The 13,106-nt window shown below is 38.6% G+C and overlaps 1 protein-coding gene across 1 annotated transcript in view; it reads left to right on the top strand.

Moving 5' to 3' along the window:
• Positions 1 to 480: 480 nt before the first annotated feature.
• The window catches only part of LOC311496749 (neurexophilin-1-like), a 46,609-nt gene continuing 33,983 nt past the window's right edge, over positions 481 to 13,106 (top strand). Inside the window, exon 1 of the mRNA XM_084556713.1 lies at positions 481 to 660. Coding sequence (XP_084412839.1) covers positions 607 to 660 — 54 coding nt within the window. The 5' untranslated portion in view covers positions 481 to 606. The remainder of the gene's footprint in view (positions 661 to 13,106) is intronic.

Genomic DNA, 13,106 nt, shown 5'->3' with positions numbered 1-13,106 from the left:
ATATAAATATTTCTTTAAAAATAATTTCGATAAAAGCTGTATATAAACAACTAAATAATTGTATTACTTTACATTATTAGTGATGAAAGGTTCATAAACATAGAGATAATAAGCTCATTCATTTAATATAGTACAGTTGTAAAGGCATCCAAACTCTGTGTTACTGTAAAAGAGGAAAAGCCACCGCAGCTGATGGCCACTAGATGTCAGCCCTTGATGATGTTAAAATAAAAGCTCCTTCTCAAATGTCCACAGTGTGAACCTCCCTCTCTCTCTCCCCCATCTCCACTCAGTCTATTTCTCCCTCTATTCCCCCCAACTCCCTCCCTCCCTTGGAACCTCAGAGCGCGCTGTATAAACCATCCTTCCTCAGACAACATGTACAAACCCCTTGCCGCAGCTCATAATCAACCAAACACAAAGCCGTCACTTGTTTCAGCAGCAGACATCTGACCCATCATCTCTGCTTCCTCACCTCTGGACCACCCTCTTCCCTCTTTATTTCTCCTCAAGTTTGGCTGTTGATAGGGGCTCAATCAGACGGATTTCTTTTTTTGGAGATCCACTGGACGGTTTGACACAAGGGGAGACGCTCCACACAGAACCATGAAGACCACATGTCTGTGGGCTGCCACCCTGCTGCTGTCAGTCATCTCTCTGGTGAGTTAGATGTCATCCTGATTTGACCTTTTGTCTTATTTTCACATACAGTCTCATTGATTAAAGTCTGCACTACTAGCTAGAAAGGATATTTACAAACAGACATCTTGACAAATGAGTTTCAGGTAAATCAATGACCTGGAGCAGGAATTTATCCTTTTAAGATCATGTTGCTGGCTGATGTATGATGATCTCCTATAGGACAGAATTAATTTAACATCCACAAACCAGATTTCTAACGTGTCTCTTGATTACATTAATATCTCCATGAATTGATGGAGAAGGTGAACACAAGATCCAAATCTTGATCTTGACAAATCCACCCATCTATATTTCTCCCCCTGCACCATCCGTCAATCCACATTTTGCATTTTCTTTTGCATTTACAGATGCACTCCAATAAGAATATATATTTTTGACAGTGGTACCGGAGAACAGCCTGAGCCCATTATTACAAATGCACCAGAATGCTCCTAACTCAACGCCTTGACAGTTTATGACAACCCATTTCCTTTAATCCTCCAAGAAACAGTAACCCCTCACCCACTTAAAAAATGTAACAAAGCATTTTTTCAAAATAAAACAGGAGCCACTCCTCTCTCCAACAGAAATTCCATAAACTTAATCCCCCACTACCCTTAAAAAGCTCCTGAGGCGTTATCTGTGTTTAATTTGCATAGTGATGGAAAGAAGTCAATTACTGTTAATTATTTTCTACAACTTAATACCCATTATCGAATTGAATTCACCATCTTGAAAACGATAAACTCAATTTCACAGTTGACTAAGCACACTAATCATTTCACCCCCGTCACCACCAGTTTTATTTTTTTCCTTTAAGGAGTCTGTCCTGCTCTGGAGGAACATTCTTCGATTTCAGAAACAATAACATTAACTATTTAAACTCTTTAACATGGATTCCCCCATTATTTATGAATTCATATTATTTTCAGAATGTAATCTTTAGGTAAGTTATTTGCATAATGGCATCACTTGACAGCAGCGTTTTGTTTTTATTTTTTTCCAGACCGGGCTGCCAAATTGCTTCGCTATGCTTTAATGGGATGATTATAATTGTTTTGTAGTTGGTGCATCCTAAGCCTTTGCCTGCAGCTTCTTTAACAGATTGACAGACCTCACAAACTTATTTTGGCTACCTTTGAACCAAGTCGCGTGTGAAATAATATGATTATCTTTTGGGTTTCTTTTTCCTTTTTTTCTTTTACTCATTCTTCTTTTTCAAACTGCCCCCTCTAATATCCCGCAGTTTGTCCACATACAGTATTTATCCTCCTCAGAAGTCATGGTAATAATTATGCCCTGGCCTCTAAAAGAGGTGCTGCAATGATAGCGCTTGGCTTCATCCACAGCTGCCTGTGAAGTCTTGACACACTTTGTGATTTGTCATCATCTCTGACCCCCTTCAGGTAACACTTTGATATCACTACGGAAATATAGACTTAAACTCTTAGTGGGCGTCAAATGCTCTTAGATGATCCATCAGTTCAACTACAGGGGGACCTCACAAGGCGAGTAAATGACTGTGACGACAATTATATCCCAGGTGCCCGGTCAGAAAATACTCTGAAAGACGCTGATGACGCTTAAACAACCTCCCTGTCTGGAGGGTAAAGTGTCTTATGTGATTTAATTTTGCTACAAGGCCGGAGTGGATGTCTTACACCGGAAGACACACAGGTTTGATCCCTTAGCAGTCTCATGTCATTAAGCCAAACTCTAACAGCTCCTCATCTTGTCTGGGTGGAAGTTAACACGTTGAATTTAAAAAAGGGGGAATATATCTGTAGTTTATTTAGAAAACTTTTGCAGTGTTTTATTATTAAAGGATTAATTATTTCTGAGTTGTGAACACGCAGCATCCAGGAGAAGACTGCAAAGTGGCATTTCAGATTAGAAATGTGCTATCCATTCGGACTCTGTTATAAACTGGAGCTGTCATACTCATAAATCCACCCTGCACAGCCGCCGCAGCATTCAGGTAAATGAAAACTGACACACACTTTCATTCTTCTCACAAGATTTTGTGTACAGCCCACCACCAAGTCATCCAGCTCGTCCGCCGCGTCTATTAAAGGTGGAATTTGTTGGCTGTTGAAGGGTTGTTTATCTTCGAGTTTCAAAGAGGGGAGGCCTGCACCTTATCGCAGCCTCGCCAAGAGTTAGATAGCATTTTAGTCTGCTGTTTGTAACATCTGGCAATCTGAGAGTCATTTCCTAAAGGACTTTTGCATACCTATGCTGTGTGTGTTAGATTGTCGAGGGATTCTGCAAGTGAAAAAAGGGGGAAAGGGGGATTGTTCACTTTACATGTATACATTTCGTACAGAAGACATGATTAAGTTAGGTTCTCCTCTGAACATGCTTCAATCATGTATAATCCCTTAAATCTTGGTGGATGCAAAGTCTACAAGTCTCAGTCATGTTAAGAAAACAGAAAATAGTTATGTTTCCTCTGGAAACTCTGCCCTGTGAAAACTTTCACAGTAAAGGCTTCATATTCAGCACACGAGTAAACTGTACACTGCTCTAATAACTGACCGATAGTGGGACAAGGAAGAGCTAACAGGCGCTAGTTATTTACATTTAGTTATATTCATCACATGGATTGCTGTCTTCCACATCCAGTTAGTACTACGGTGGCCCTGAAGGTCAAAACACAACATTTCACAAGACACAACAACATTTGGAAATGGTTGGAACAACTAACACTCCTTGTTTCTGATTGGACAGAACCCGACAGTGTAACGTTATGTCCTGTTTATACTTCACTGTGTCCGTGCACGAGTTTTAAACTGCGTTGGAAAGAATGGAGGACGAAATGGCATTAATAGAGGAATATTTTGAAAGAGGACATACATATAATGTCATTATAATATATGCTCCTAATATGCTTTCAACCCATCATGACATTAGCATGACCCTCTGAACCCTGAAAGCACGGTTGAAGGAGTTAGGACTGAGGAGACGGGGCAACTATGTCCTCATTGTGCGTCCCCTCGGCCTCTTTAAATAATGCCAATGTCTTTCCACAAGACATGCAGAAATCTGGCGACGACTGATACTTCTTTCCACAATGTGGACAGTACATGTTGTCTGCTTTCAAAGCACATCACAGTGTCTACACTTCCGCATAGCTGACCATTCACAAAGTGTAATTTCTTGACTGGCAGCAAAACAACCAATCACATTATCTTATATTTTAGCACGGCAGGTTCTGTCCAATAAGAAACAAGAAGTGTTGTCCCTATCCTTTCTGTAATCTGTAATGTTGTGTTTTCTGTAATGTTGTTGTGTTTTGTGAAATGTTGTTTTGTTTTGACCTTCAGGGCCACCGTAAGTAATTCCTTGATAGAGAGATTAACTGATGTACTGAGACGAGCTATTCTGCATGTATGGCTGTATCACCTCGACAGATTACAGGGACTGGCTGTACACTACACTTCCGTGTAGCTGACAAAGTGTCATTTGTTTTGGGGTTTTTTTTAACTCTTTATTTATAATTTTTTTATCTTTTACAGAAGGGTAAAACAAAAGATAAATATAAATAGAACATAGAACAGTTACACATGGTCAAGGTCCGTGGGCGATCAGTACATCCAAAAGACAAAATATCATACACACTACGTGCTTACAGTCTCACTCATTGGCCAAATAAACTTGCCATTTCTGCCATCGTTTTTCACCTAGATCTTTTTGGAGTCGGATTGAATAAGTCATTTGCTCTAGTACATGTAGTTGTTTTACAATATTAACAAAAATGTCTAGAGTGGGGGCATTTTTCTGGAGCCAACATTTTGTGATGGCCTTTTTACTCGCAGCCAGCAAGACCCTAAGAAGGTACATATCATCTTTACTCAAGCCATCTGGCATATTCCCAAGATATAGAGTTGTGAATAATACATTCATATTAAAACATAGAACCTTTGAAATAATTTTTGCCACTTCCCTCCACAAATACTGGATGGAGGGGCAAGACCAAAAAACATGGGCCTGATCAGCGGAGACCTCTCCACATTCTCTCCAACAGGCTAGTTGTGTGCCAATCTGTTTGGACTTCTGCTTGGGAGTTATAAAAAAACAAATTAAGCTTTTCCAACAAAAGTCTCTCCAAGCCCAGGAGTTGGTGGAAGTTGACTGTGTTTTCCAGGTGTTCCGCCACATGTCCTCTGTTATCACGATGTTCAACTCTTTTTCCCATCAATGTTTCACATAGTCTGTAGAGTCCTTGTTCAGTGAGTTGATGCCATGGTATAACTTACTTATAAGTCCTTTAATATTCCCAGAGTTGTATGCATCCATGAATATATAAATAAGCGCTGGTGGCTCTGCTGGGTTACAACCTTTCAGCTTTTTACAAAAAAAAATCACGAAACTGTAAGTACCTATAAAAGTCTTTCCCACCTAATCCATACATTTGACACAAGTTGTTAAAGCTGTTCACCTCCCATCCCTTAACAACTTTGCATACAGCAGTAACACCATAATTGATCCATCGCTTATATCTATGATCTAGTAATGCTGGTGTGAATTCAGGATCATATGCTGGCCATCTAAGTAGTTTTATTTGTTTTTGGAGTTCAAGGTTTTTAACTACCTCCCCCCTTCAATGAGCAGTTCACCCATTGGTTCTCCGTGTGTAATATTTTTTTCTCCGTTCCCACACAACCAAGTAGTGATTGTATTGGTGCATCTATCAATGATAACTCCATGGTTTTCCATTTGGCTACATAAGAAGAATTACACCAATATACTAGAGGTCTCAATTGGGCTGCCAAATAATAGTCCCTTAAAGATGGGAGGGCCTTGCCGCCCCTCTCCTCTGGAAGATGAAGGGTGGAAAATTTAACCCTTGGTCTCCGTTTATTCCAGATGAATCGTGAAATATGTTTATTGCATTCTCTAAATTGTTTCAGAGGGATTTCCACTGGCAGTGATAAAAAGAGATATAATAACATAGGGAGGATATTCATTTTTATTGATCTAATAGAGAGCCGAAGTCCCGCCCCCTCTACTTCCGGGTTATGGGACCTATCTTTCGAAAAAATATGAACGGCAGTCTATGGCGAAAGATAAATTATTTTCTGGTCCCGATCGACTTGTGCCTTGGATTATACATATGTTGTTTTTCAGAATAAAAAATGATTTTATATGTCAAGAATGTCACAGTTTGTCGCAAGATAGTTAAGTAAAACGCTATGGAAAATACGTAATTAAACGAACTACAAGTACCGCATGCTGGCGCGTACAGAACCGACCAAAACTCCCTTCGTGTAACTACAGCTCTCGACATGACCCGATTTATAATGATTTTCACCTCGTTTGATGCTTCTGCCTTCATCCTGGAAGAAGACGGTAAAGCTCAACAAGGAGACAGCCATAGTTCTCTAGGGATCTCTAGAGAGCTGTAGTTCACTAAGCGATCTCATACAAAACCTAATGTTGTTCAGCTTATTTACGTCAAATAATTTATCTCTTGACGTGAAAAATTATCTTTTAAATTCACACACATCATATGTGAAATTCATGCCACAATTCGATCGGGACCAAAAAATAATTATGATCTCTCCATAGACTGCCGTTCATATTTTTTCGAAAGATAGGTCCCATAACCCGGAAGTAGGGGGGCGGGACTTCGCCTCTCTATTCTGCCACCAAAGTCAAGAGGCAGCAGGCTCCACCCATCAAGGTCATCATATATTCTTTTGTTAATAGATAGATAGATAGGTTTTATTTGTCACATGCACAGTTATACATAGTACAATGCACAGTGAAATGTACTGTTGTACCTGCAGCCAGTAGTAAGAAAATATATAAGTACTACAGTAAACAGTAGTTACTACACTAAACAGTAGTTGCACACAAGGTAAGCGATATAAGTGTAATGTACACCGATAGAGAAATAGAGTATAAAAAAAATAAAATAAAATAAATGAGAATAAAAATAAAAATATCGACTGAATAAAAATATAGACTGGTAAACTTGGGAGGTGGGGGGGTAGTTGTATATGTACATAATTTACAGTATTAAATATTAAATATTAAGCAGCTACATGAATAAAGTGCAGTGATATTTTAAGTCCAGTTAAGGCTCAGAGTTGAGCAGGCGGATGGCATGGGGATAAAAACTCTTCTTCAGCCTCTCAGTCTTGTCCTCAGGCAACGGAAACGCCGGCCTGATAGCAGTAGAGAGAAGAGAGAGTGTCCGGGGTGACTGGGCTGTTTCAGGATCTTTGTGGCCCTTAACCTGCAATGTTTGGTGTAAATGTCCTGCAGGTTGGGGAGGGGGGTTCTGATGGTCCGCTCCGCTGAACGGACCACCCTCTTGAGGGCCAGGAAATACAGTTATAGTTAATATTGAATAATTGTGTCATGTCTTTAGGCAAAGTCACTCCCAGATAAATATAGGGTGAGTTCCAATTAAAACTATACATTGCGCTGAGTTCTTCTATAGGTGTGAAATTAAATGTCAAAACCTGTGTTTTATGCATATTTAGGACATATTCTGAATATTCCCCATAAGTTTCCATCATTTTCATTAATAGAGGCAGGCCTGAATTAGGATTTTTTATTGAGATCAATACATCGTCCGCGTACAGACTTATTTTATATTCCTCTCTTCCAATAGAAACACCTTCCAATCCCGTATCCTGACGTACTGCTTGGGCTAAAGGTTTGATGAATAAATTAAATAGGCTGGGGCGGAGAGGACAGCCCTGCCTGCAGCCACGTTGTAGAGTTATGGAATCAGATGGACTGCCATTAACTTTAATTCTCGCAGTAGGGGAGGAGTAAAGTGCCTGGATACAGTATATAAAATCCTTACTAAAGCCAAATCTCTTCATTACTAAATACAAAAATTCCCACCCGACTGAATCAAAAGCTTTTTCAGCATCTAAACTAACAATAATGGCACTTTGTTAATCTGTTCGATGGTATGTAAGGCTCTTCTTATATTGTCCTGCGTTTGTCTATTCTTTATGAATCCTGTTTGGTCCTCGTCTATTAGCAAGGACATCACAGGCTCCATTCTTTTTGCTAAAATTGTGGCATACAATTTATAATCTAAATTTAAAACACTAATAGGTCTGTACCCTTTACAGTCCACTCTGTCCTTACCTTCTTTGGGGACCACAGATATGAAGGCCTCTTTCCAAGAGGCAGGGAGAGAGCCTCCTTTTAGAATATAATTAAAGCTGGACTCCAAATAAAGGAGAAGGCGATCTTTCATTGACTTATACCATTCTGGAGGAAAGCCATCCGTGCCAGGTGATTTGTTAGCATTCAAAATTGAGATAGCTTTGCTTATTTCCTCCTTTGTTATTGGTGAGATAAGTTTATCGTAAGCTTCTTTGCCTAGTGTGGGAAGGTCTAAGGAGCTCAAAAATTCAGCAGCTGAGTGGTTATTAACCTGTTCAGATTGAGAGTATAAAGATTTATAATATCTTTCAAATGCTTTTTGTATGCCATCCAAATTGTTAGTAATTTTATTTGCAATAGGGTCTCTAATCGTGTGAATAGTGTTTTCTGCCTGTTGTTTTTTGAGCCTCCAAGCCAACAATTTTGCAGCCAGCCTCATAATATCTTTGTTTCATGAACCTTATATTTTTTTCCACCTCCTCACCCAATATTTTATTATTTATTTCCTGTTTAGTATGTCTGATTTGTTGTATAATCGAGGGTTCTTTCTTTATTATGTGTATTTGTTCCAAATATAGCGTCAATAACAATACAAATCGTCTCAAGACGCTTTACAAAAACCCGGACTGAAACCCCCAGAGCAAGCCTGAAGGCAACGGTGGCAAGGAAAAACTCCCTTTTAACAGGAAGAAACCTTGAGCAGAACCCAGCTCATACGGAGGGACCCATCTGCCTAAGGCCAGCCGGGTACAGACAGAAGAAAGAGAGAAGAGAACAGCAAGATAAACATACATCTGTCATAAAATGTGTAGTATATGGCTGTACTAACCGGTCAAACCGGGGAAAACAAAAAAGTGTCTTTAGAATTCCCAAAGTGGTAACCCACAAATGGCATCAATTTAAAAAACTGACTGAAAAACGGACTTGACTGAAAAACGTCTTCGGCCCATGTCTTCGGTCAGGGAGAGCGGAGTCCGACAACGCCCGTGTCTGCAGTGAACACTTCGTGAAAGGTAAGGCTACAGTAATTAAGCTACTTACAGAGCTGGCTAAAACTGTCAACAATACAGAGCAGGGTATTATAATATTATTAGAAACATAGCTATGTATAAATGTATATATATATATGTATATATATATATATATATATATATACATATATATATATATAGCTATAGCTATACATTTGTGATTACCCTTTGGAGCTCTAACGTTAAGCTATGTGGCGATCTCCAGTGTCTTTAGTGTTTTTAGCATTGCTAGCTAACGTTAGCTATCACAGCCAGTGGTTCTCATATTGATGTCATTGTCTATCTATGTACAATACAGTCTTGGTAATCTGGACAGAATCATCTAACAAAAAAAAATATTGTCAGATCTGTGATTGAGATGGCCCTATAGACTTAATATGAAAACGGTGGAGAACTATTTCATAGACTAATAACATGATGTAAACTACAGTTATCCCTCCTTACTCTCAGTACAGGGTGTTAATCACATTTATTCTATCTAGGCTGCCCAAGTGCTGTCACAGATGTACGGTTCATCTTGGCTACCAGAGAGGTAAACCAGTGACAGAGGCATCACGTCAACGTGAGGAAAGATTGAGGGCCAGAAAAGCTGATCAGACCAACACTGATGCAGTAGCGACCTGCACCGGCACCGTAGATGCATTGCTCCACCTCGCTGAAATACAGAATAATGCATGGAGGTTGCAATGTAGCCATGTTACATTAACTGTTTTGATAACTATGTATCATACCCATGTATTTGTTTACCTCAGAATTCATCCTAAACAATTACCACCACCTTGATGAATACAATTTGTAAATTATACAACTAACCTATCTTTCTCCCTCTCGTCCTCTTTGCCAAATATATTCTATATACGAAACTGTTATATACGAAATGTTTTAATACTATTACTTGAGTAAATGAATTTGAATCAATTGAGCTACTTTTCCCCGCGACCCTTAACAGGAATAAGCAGGTACCGAAGATGAATGAATTAATGAGTTACTTTTGTGAGTCTGTTTTTACACAAGTATCTGTTCTTCCAATTGAGTAAAGAATATGTGTACTTTTGGCACCTCTGTATATTGTACATGTGTTTTTATATTTGTCTTCTTACAGATAGGTATTAAAAATATTTCATACTGTGTTTAAAAACTGTGTCATAATATCCCAAAATCATCCTGATATGCTTCCAGCGAAAGATGATAGACAATATTGAGTTATCACTCTGCCATACTTAATTCATAACAGTTATTTAAATTCACATCACAAAGTGGCCTTGGCATATTTCAGAAACTCATTTATTTTTTTGTGATGGATAAGATTTTGAACTGTTGTGGTCACATTCTATGAAAACCTATGGACATACATGTATAGACATGAGAACATATAAACATTTGATTCATTTTGACAATGTTGGAGGTGATATAGTTAGATATCCATTTGCACTTTTCCATAGTACAACATTTACTCTTTCATTTTAACACCAGCTTCAATGGCAAACAGAACTGCTCCAACATGTGAGCAACATTCTGACAATCTGTTGGTAAAAAGGAAAGAGAAAAGGAATTATGCATTTACAGATAAGATCTGTTTTTCACAGCACAGTGATACTATTAAGTAACACAAACAACTGACAGACTGCTTTGTTTATGTCGCTGAGAACCTAATTTTACATACGTAAGGTGTGCTTTTCTGCTTTCTGAACTTAGTCTTAAACACCAGACAGTCCTCTATGATATGATATATCACACATTGCCAGTTTACCACAGAAACTAAAGTCAATATAAGCTAGTATCTCACTGGAAACAAACTATAGTATTCTCACAATAGCTCTGCTGTCACATTGTCATGTTCAAACAACTGGACAAATTACTAAAGCAGGGGTAAAGGTGGCCTAGTTTTGAATTACATGTTGATTTGGTGTTCATTTATTATGACTTACCCAACCAATACAATTGCAATGTGCTGTAACAACTTCTCCGTTGTCCTTAGCCACGACCCAGTCTCATTAGACCTCTGAGAATGGTTGACCTAGAAACATTAGGTAGAAACCAGTTAGCTACAGTTAGCCAGCTAGCTTGTAGTCTGATGCCAGTGGTGCATTCATGTAACGTTACATTAAAGTTGAAACAGCAATGTAAAGAGAGTGAATTACATTACACCCACTTCTCCCTTGTGCTGTGCTGCTTGGAGGTAAACGTTTCCCAAAAGTAATGAATTGCGATATATCGTTGGCTACAGCCTGCTGTACATTCACAACAACAACACCACAAGTAATGAATTATAATGCCCTGCTGCTGCAAGCACACTGATTAGCAGCCACTTGGTTGTCTCTGCTAGTACACAACAGTACTACCGTGGATTACTAAACTACCGCTGAACGCGGTGCCAGTTTCCGCTGTGTAGCGGCCGCTTCTCCTCCCGTTCTCACTACAGCTGTTCTAATGTCAACAAACACACGTGGCGAATAATTTAACAAATTCACGCACATTACCAAACTCAGATTTATGTGTCTGTTATATTACGGAATGGATCTACAGATTCATTGGGAACACTATATTGATCTTCATTTGCTGTTGTTTTTTATTGACCATGACTTTTATTGTTATACAATGTTACATGCGGTACGGCAGTAGCTACTGTCGTACTACTATATTTGAAAAGACCAAAATGCTGAGTTTTCTATCTTAATATAATAAAGGAAACAATGATTTTTTGAGATCGCGAGAAGCTGGAACTTGAAATACGTTTGAAAAATGAAACAATTAAATTATTATCAAAGGAGCTGCAGAGACATTTTTGACTAGTCGATTCATTGATTAATTGTTTCAGCTCTACCAGAAGGTATACCTAATGTATAGCAAAATTTGGAAGAGAAAATATCTTTAAGGTGTTTCAACCCTGATATCTCATAATTCAATGTCATCATTCATTTGGAGTTATGTTACTGGTCACCTGGAATTTTAACCCAGTGCTCTTGTACATGTAAAATTGGATACTGATGAATGAATGAATTTTGAGATCTCTTTTTTAAATTCAAGATCACTACCATATATCTGACTAACCGTTCTATGTTGTTTCAATAACTAGGTACTTTAGTGCTCAACAAAATATTACAGGTTTTCATATTTTGTTTTGTACAATTATACTCACCATGTACTCTTACAAGATTTGCTGGATCCTCATTGAGGTAAACACACAGCCCCTTGAGGATGCATTCCTGCTCAACATCAAGGGGCACAAGTACAGCAAGACATTAGTGTAGAATCCTTTTTCTTCAATCAAGTGTGTACAATGTCAAATCAGTATGTTTTTCAAAAAAAAAAGAAAAAAAAAGCATTCTTACTTGAGTCAGGTGTGCCAAAAGCTCTGCAGACTCTTGCCAATATACCCGCCTTTCTTTTCAAATAGCTTCAGTAGTTTGTCAGATAGCACATCCAGCTGTTTAAGAAATCTCGATTGCAGGGGCATGGTGGTAATGTGCTTAAATTCTGCATTTACCTGAAAACAGGAATTATCACAGACAGAAAAATACTTATTTGATCACTTCATTTTCTAATTATGGCCCTTCTTTACAATATTATTTGCCTTGACAAAATGAAACTTCTATGTGATTTAGTCGATTTTACAAACAGCTTTGGTGAAGCTTCACAGCAATTGTTTTTATTACCATTCAGATTTATACAGCCAGTTCCTGTAATCTGTCGAGGTGATACAGCCATACATGCAGAATAGCTCGTCTCAGTACATCAGTTAATCTCTCTATCAAGGAATTACTTACGGTGGCCCTGAAGGTCAAAACAAAACAACATTTCACAAAACACAACAACATTACAGAAAACACAACATTACAGATTACAGAAAGGATAGGGACAACACTTCTTGTTTCTTATTGGACAGAACCCGCCGTGCTAAAATATAAGATAATGTGATTGGTTGTTTTGCTGCCAGTCAAGAAATGACACTTTGTGAATGGTCAGCTATGCGGAAGTGTAGACACTGTGATGTGCTTTGAAAGCAGACAACATGTACTGTCCACATTGTGGAAAGAAGTATCAGTCGTTGCCAGATTTCTGCATGTCTTGTGGAAAGACATTGGCATTATTTAAAGAGGCCGAGGGGATGCACAATGAGGACATACACTGAAAAAAGGGGAAAAGGGGGATTGTTCAATTTACATTTCGTATAGAAGACATGATTGAGTTATGTTCTCCTCTGAACGTGTTTCAATCATGTATAATCCCTTAAATCTTGGTGGATGCCAAGTCTAC

This window comes from Chelon labrosus, assembly GCF_963514085.1.
Source record: "Chelon labrosus genome assembly, chromosome: 12".
Lineage (NCBI taxonomy): Eukaryota > Metazoa > Chordata > Actinopteri > Mugiliformes > Mugilidae > Chelon > Chelon labrosus.
The sequence above is the reverse complement of the archived record's forward strand: the minus strand, read 5'-3'. Positions and strand labels throughout refer to the sequence as shown.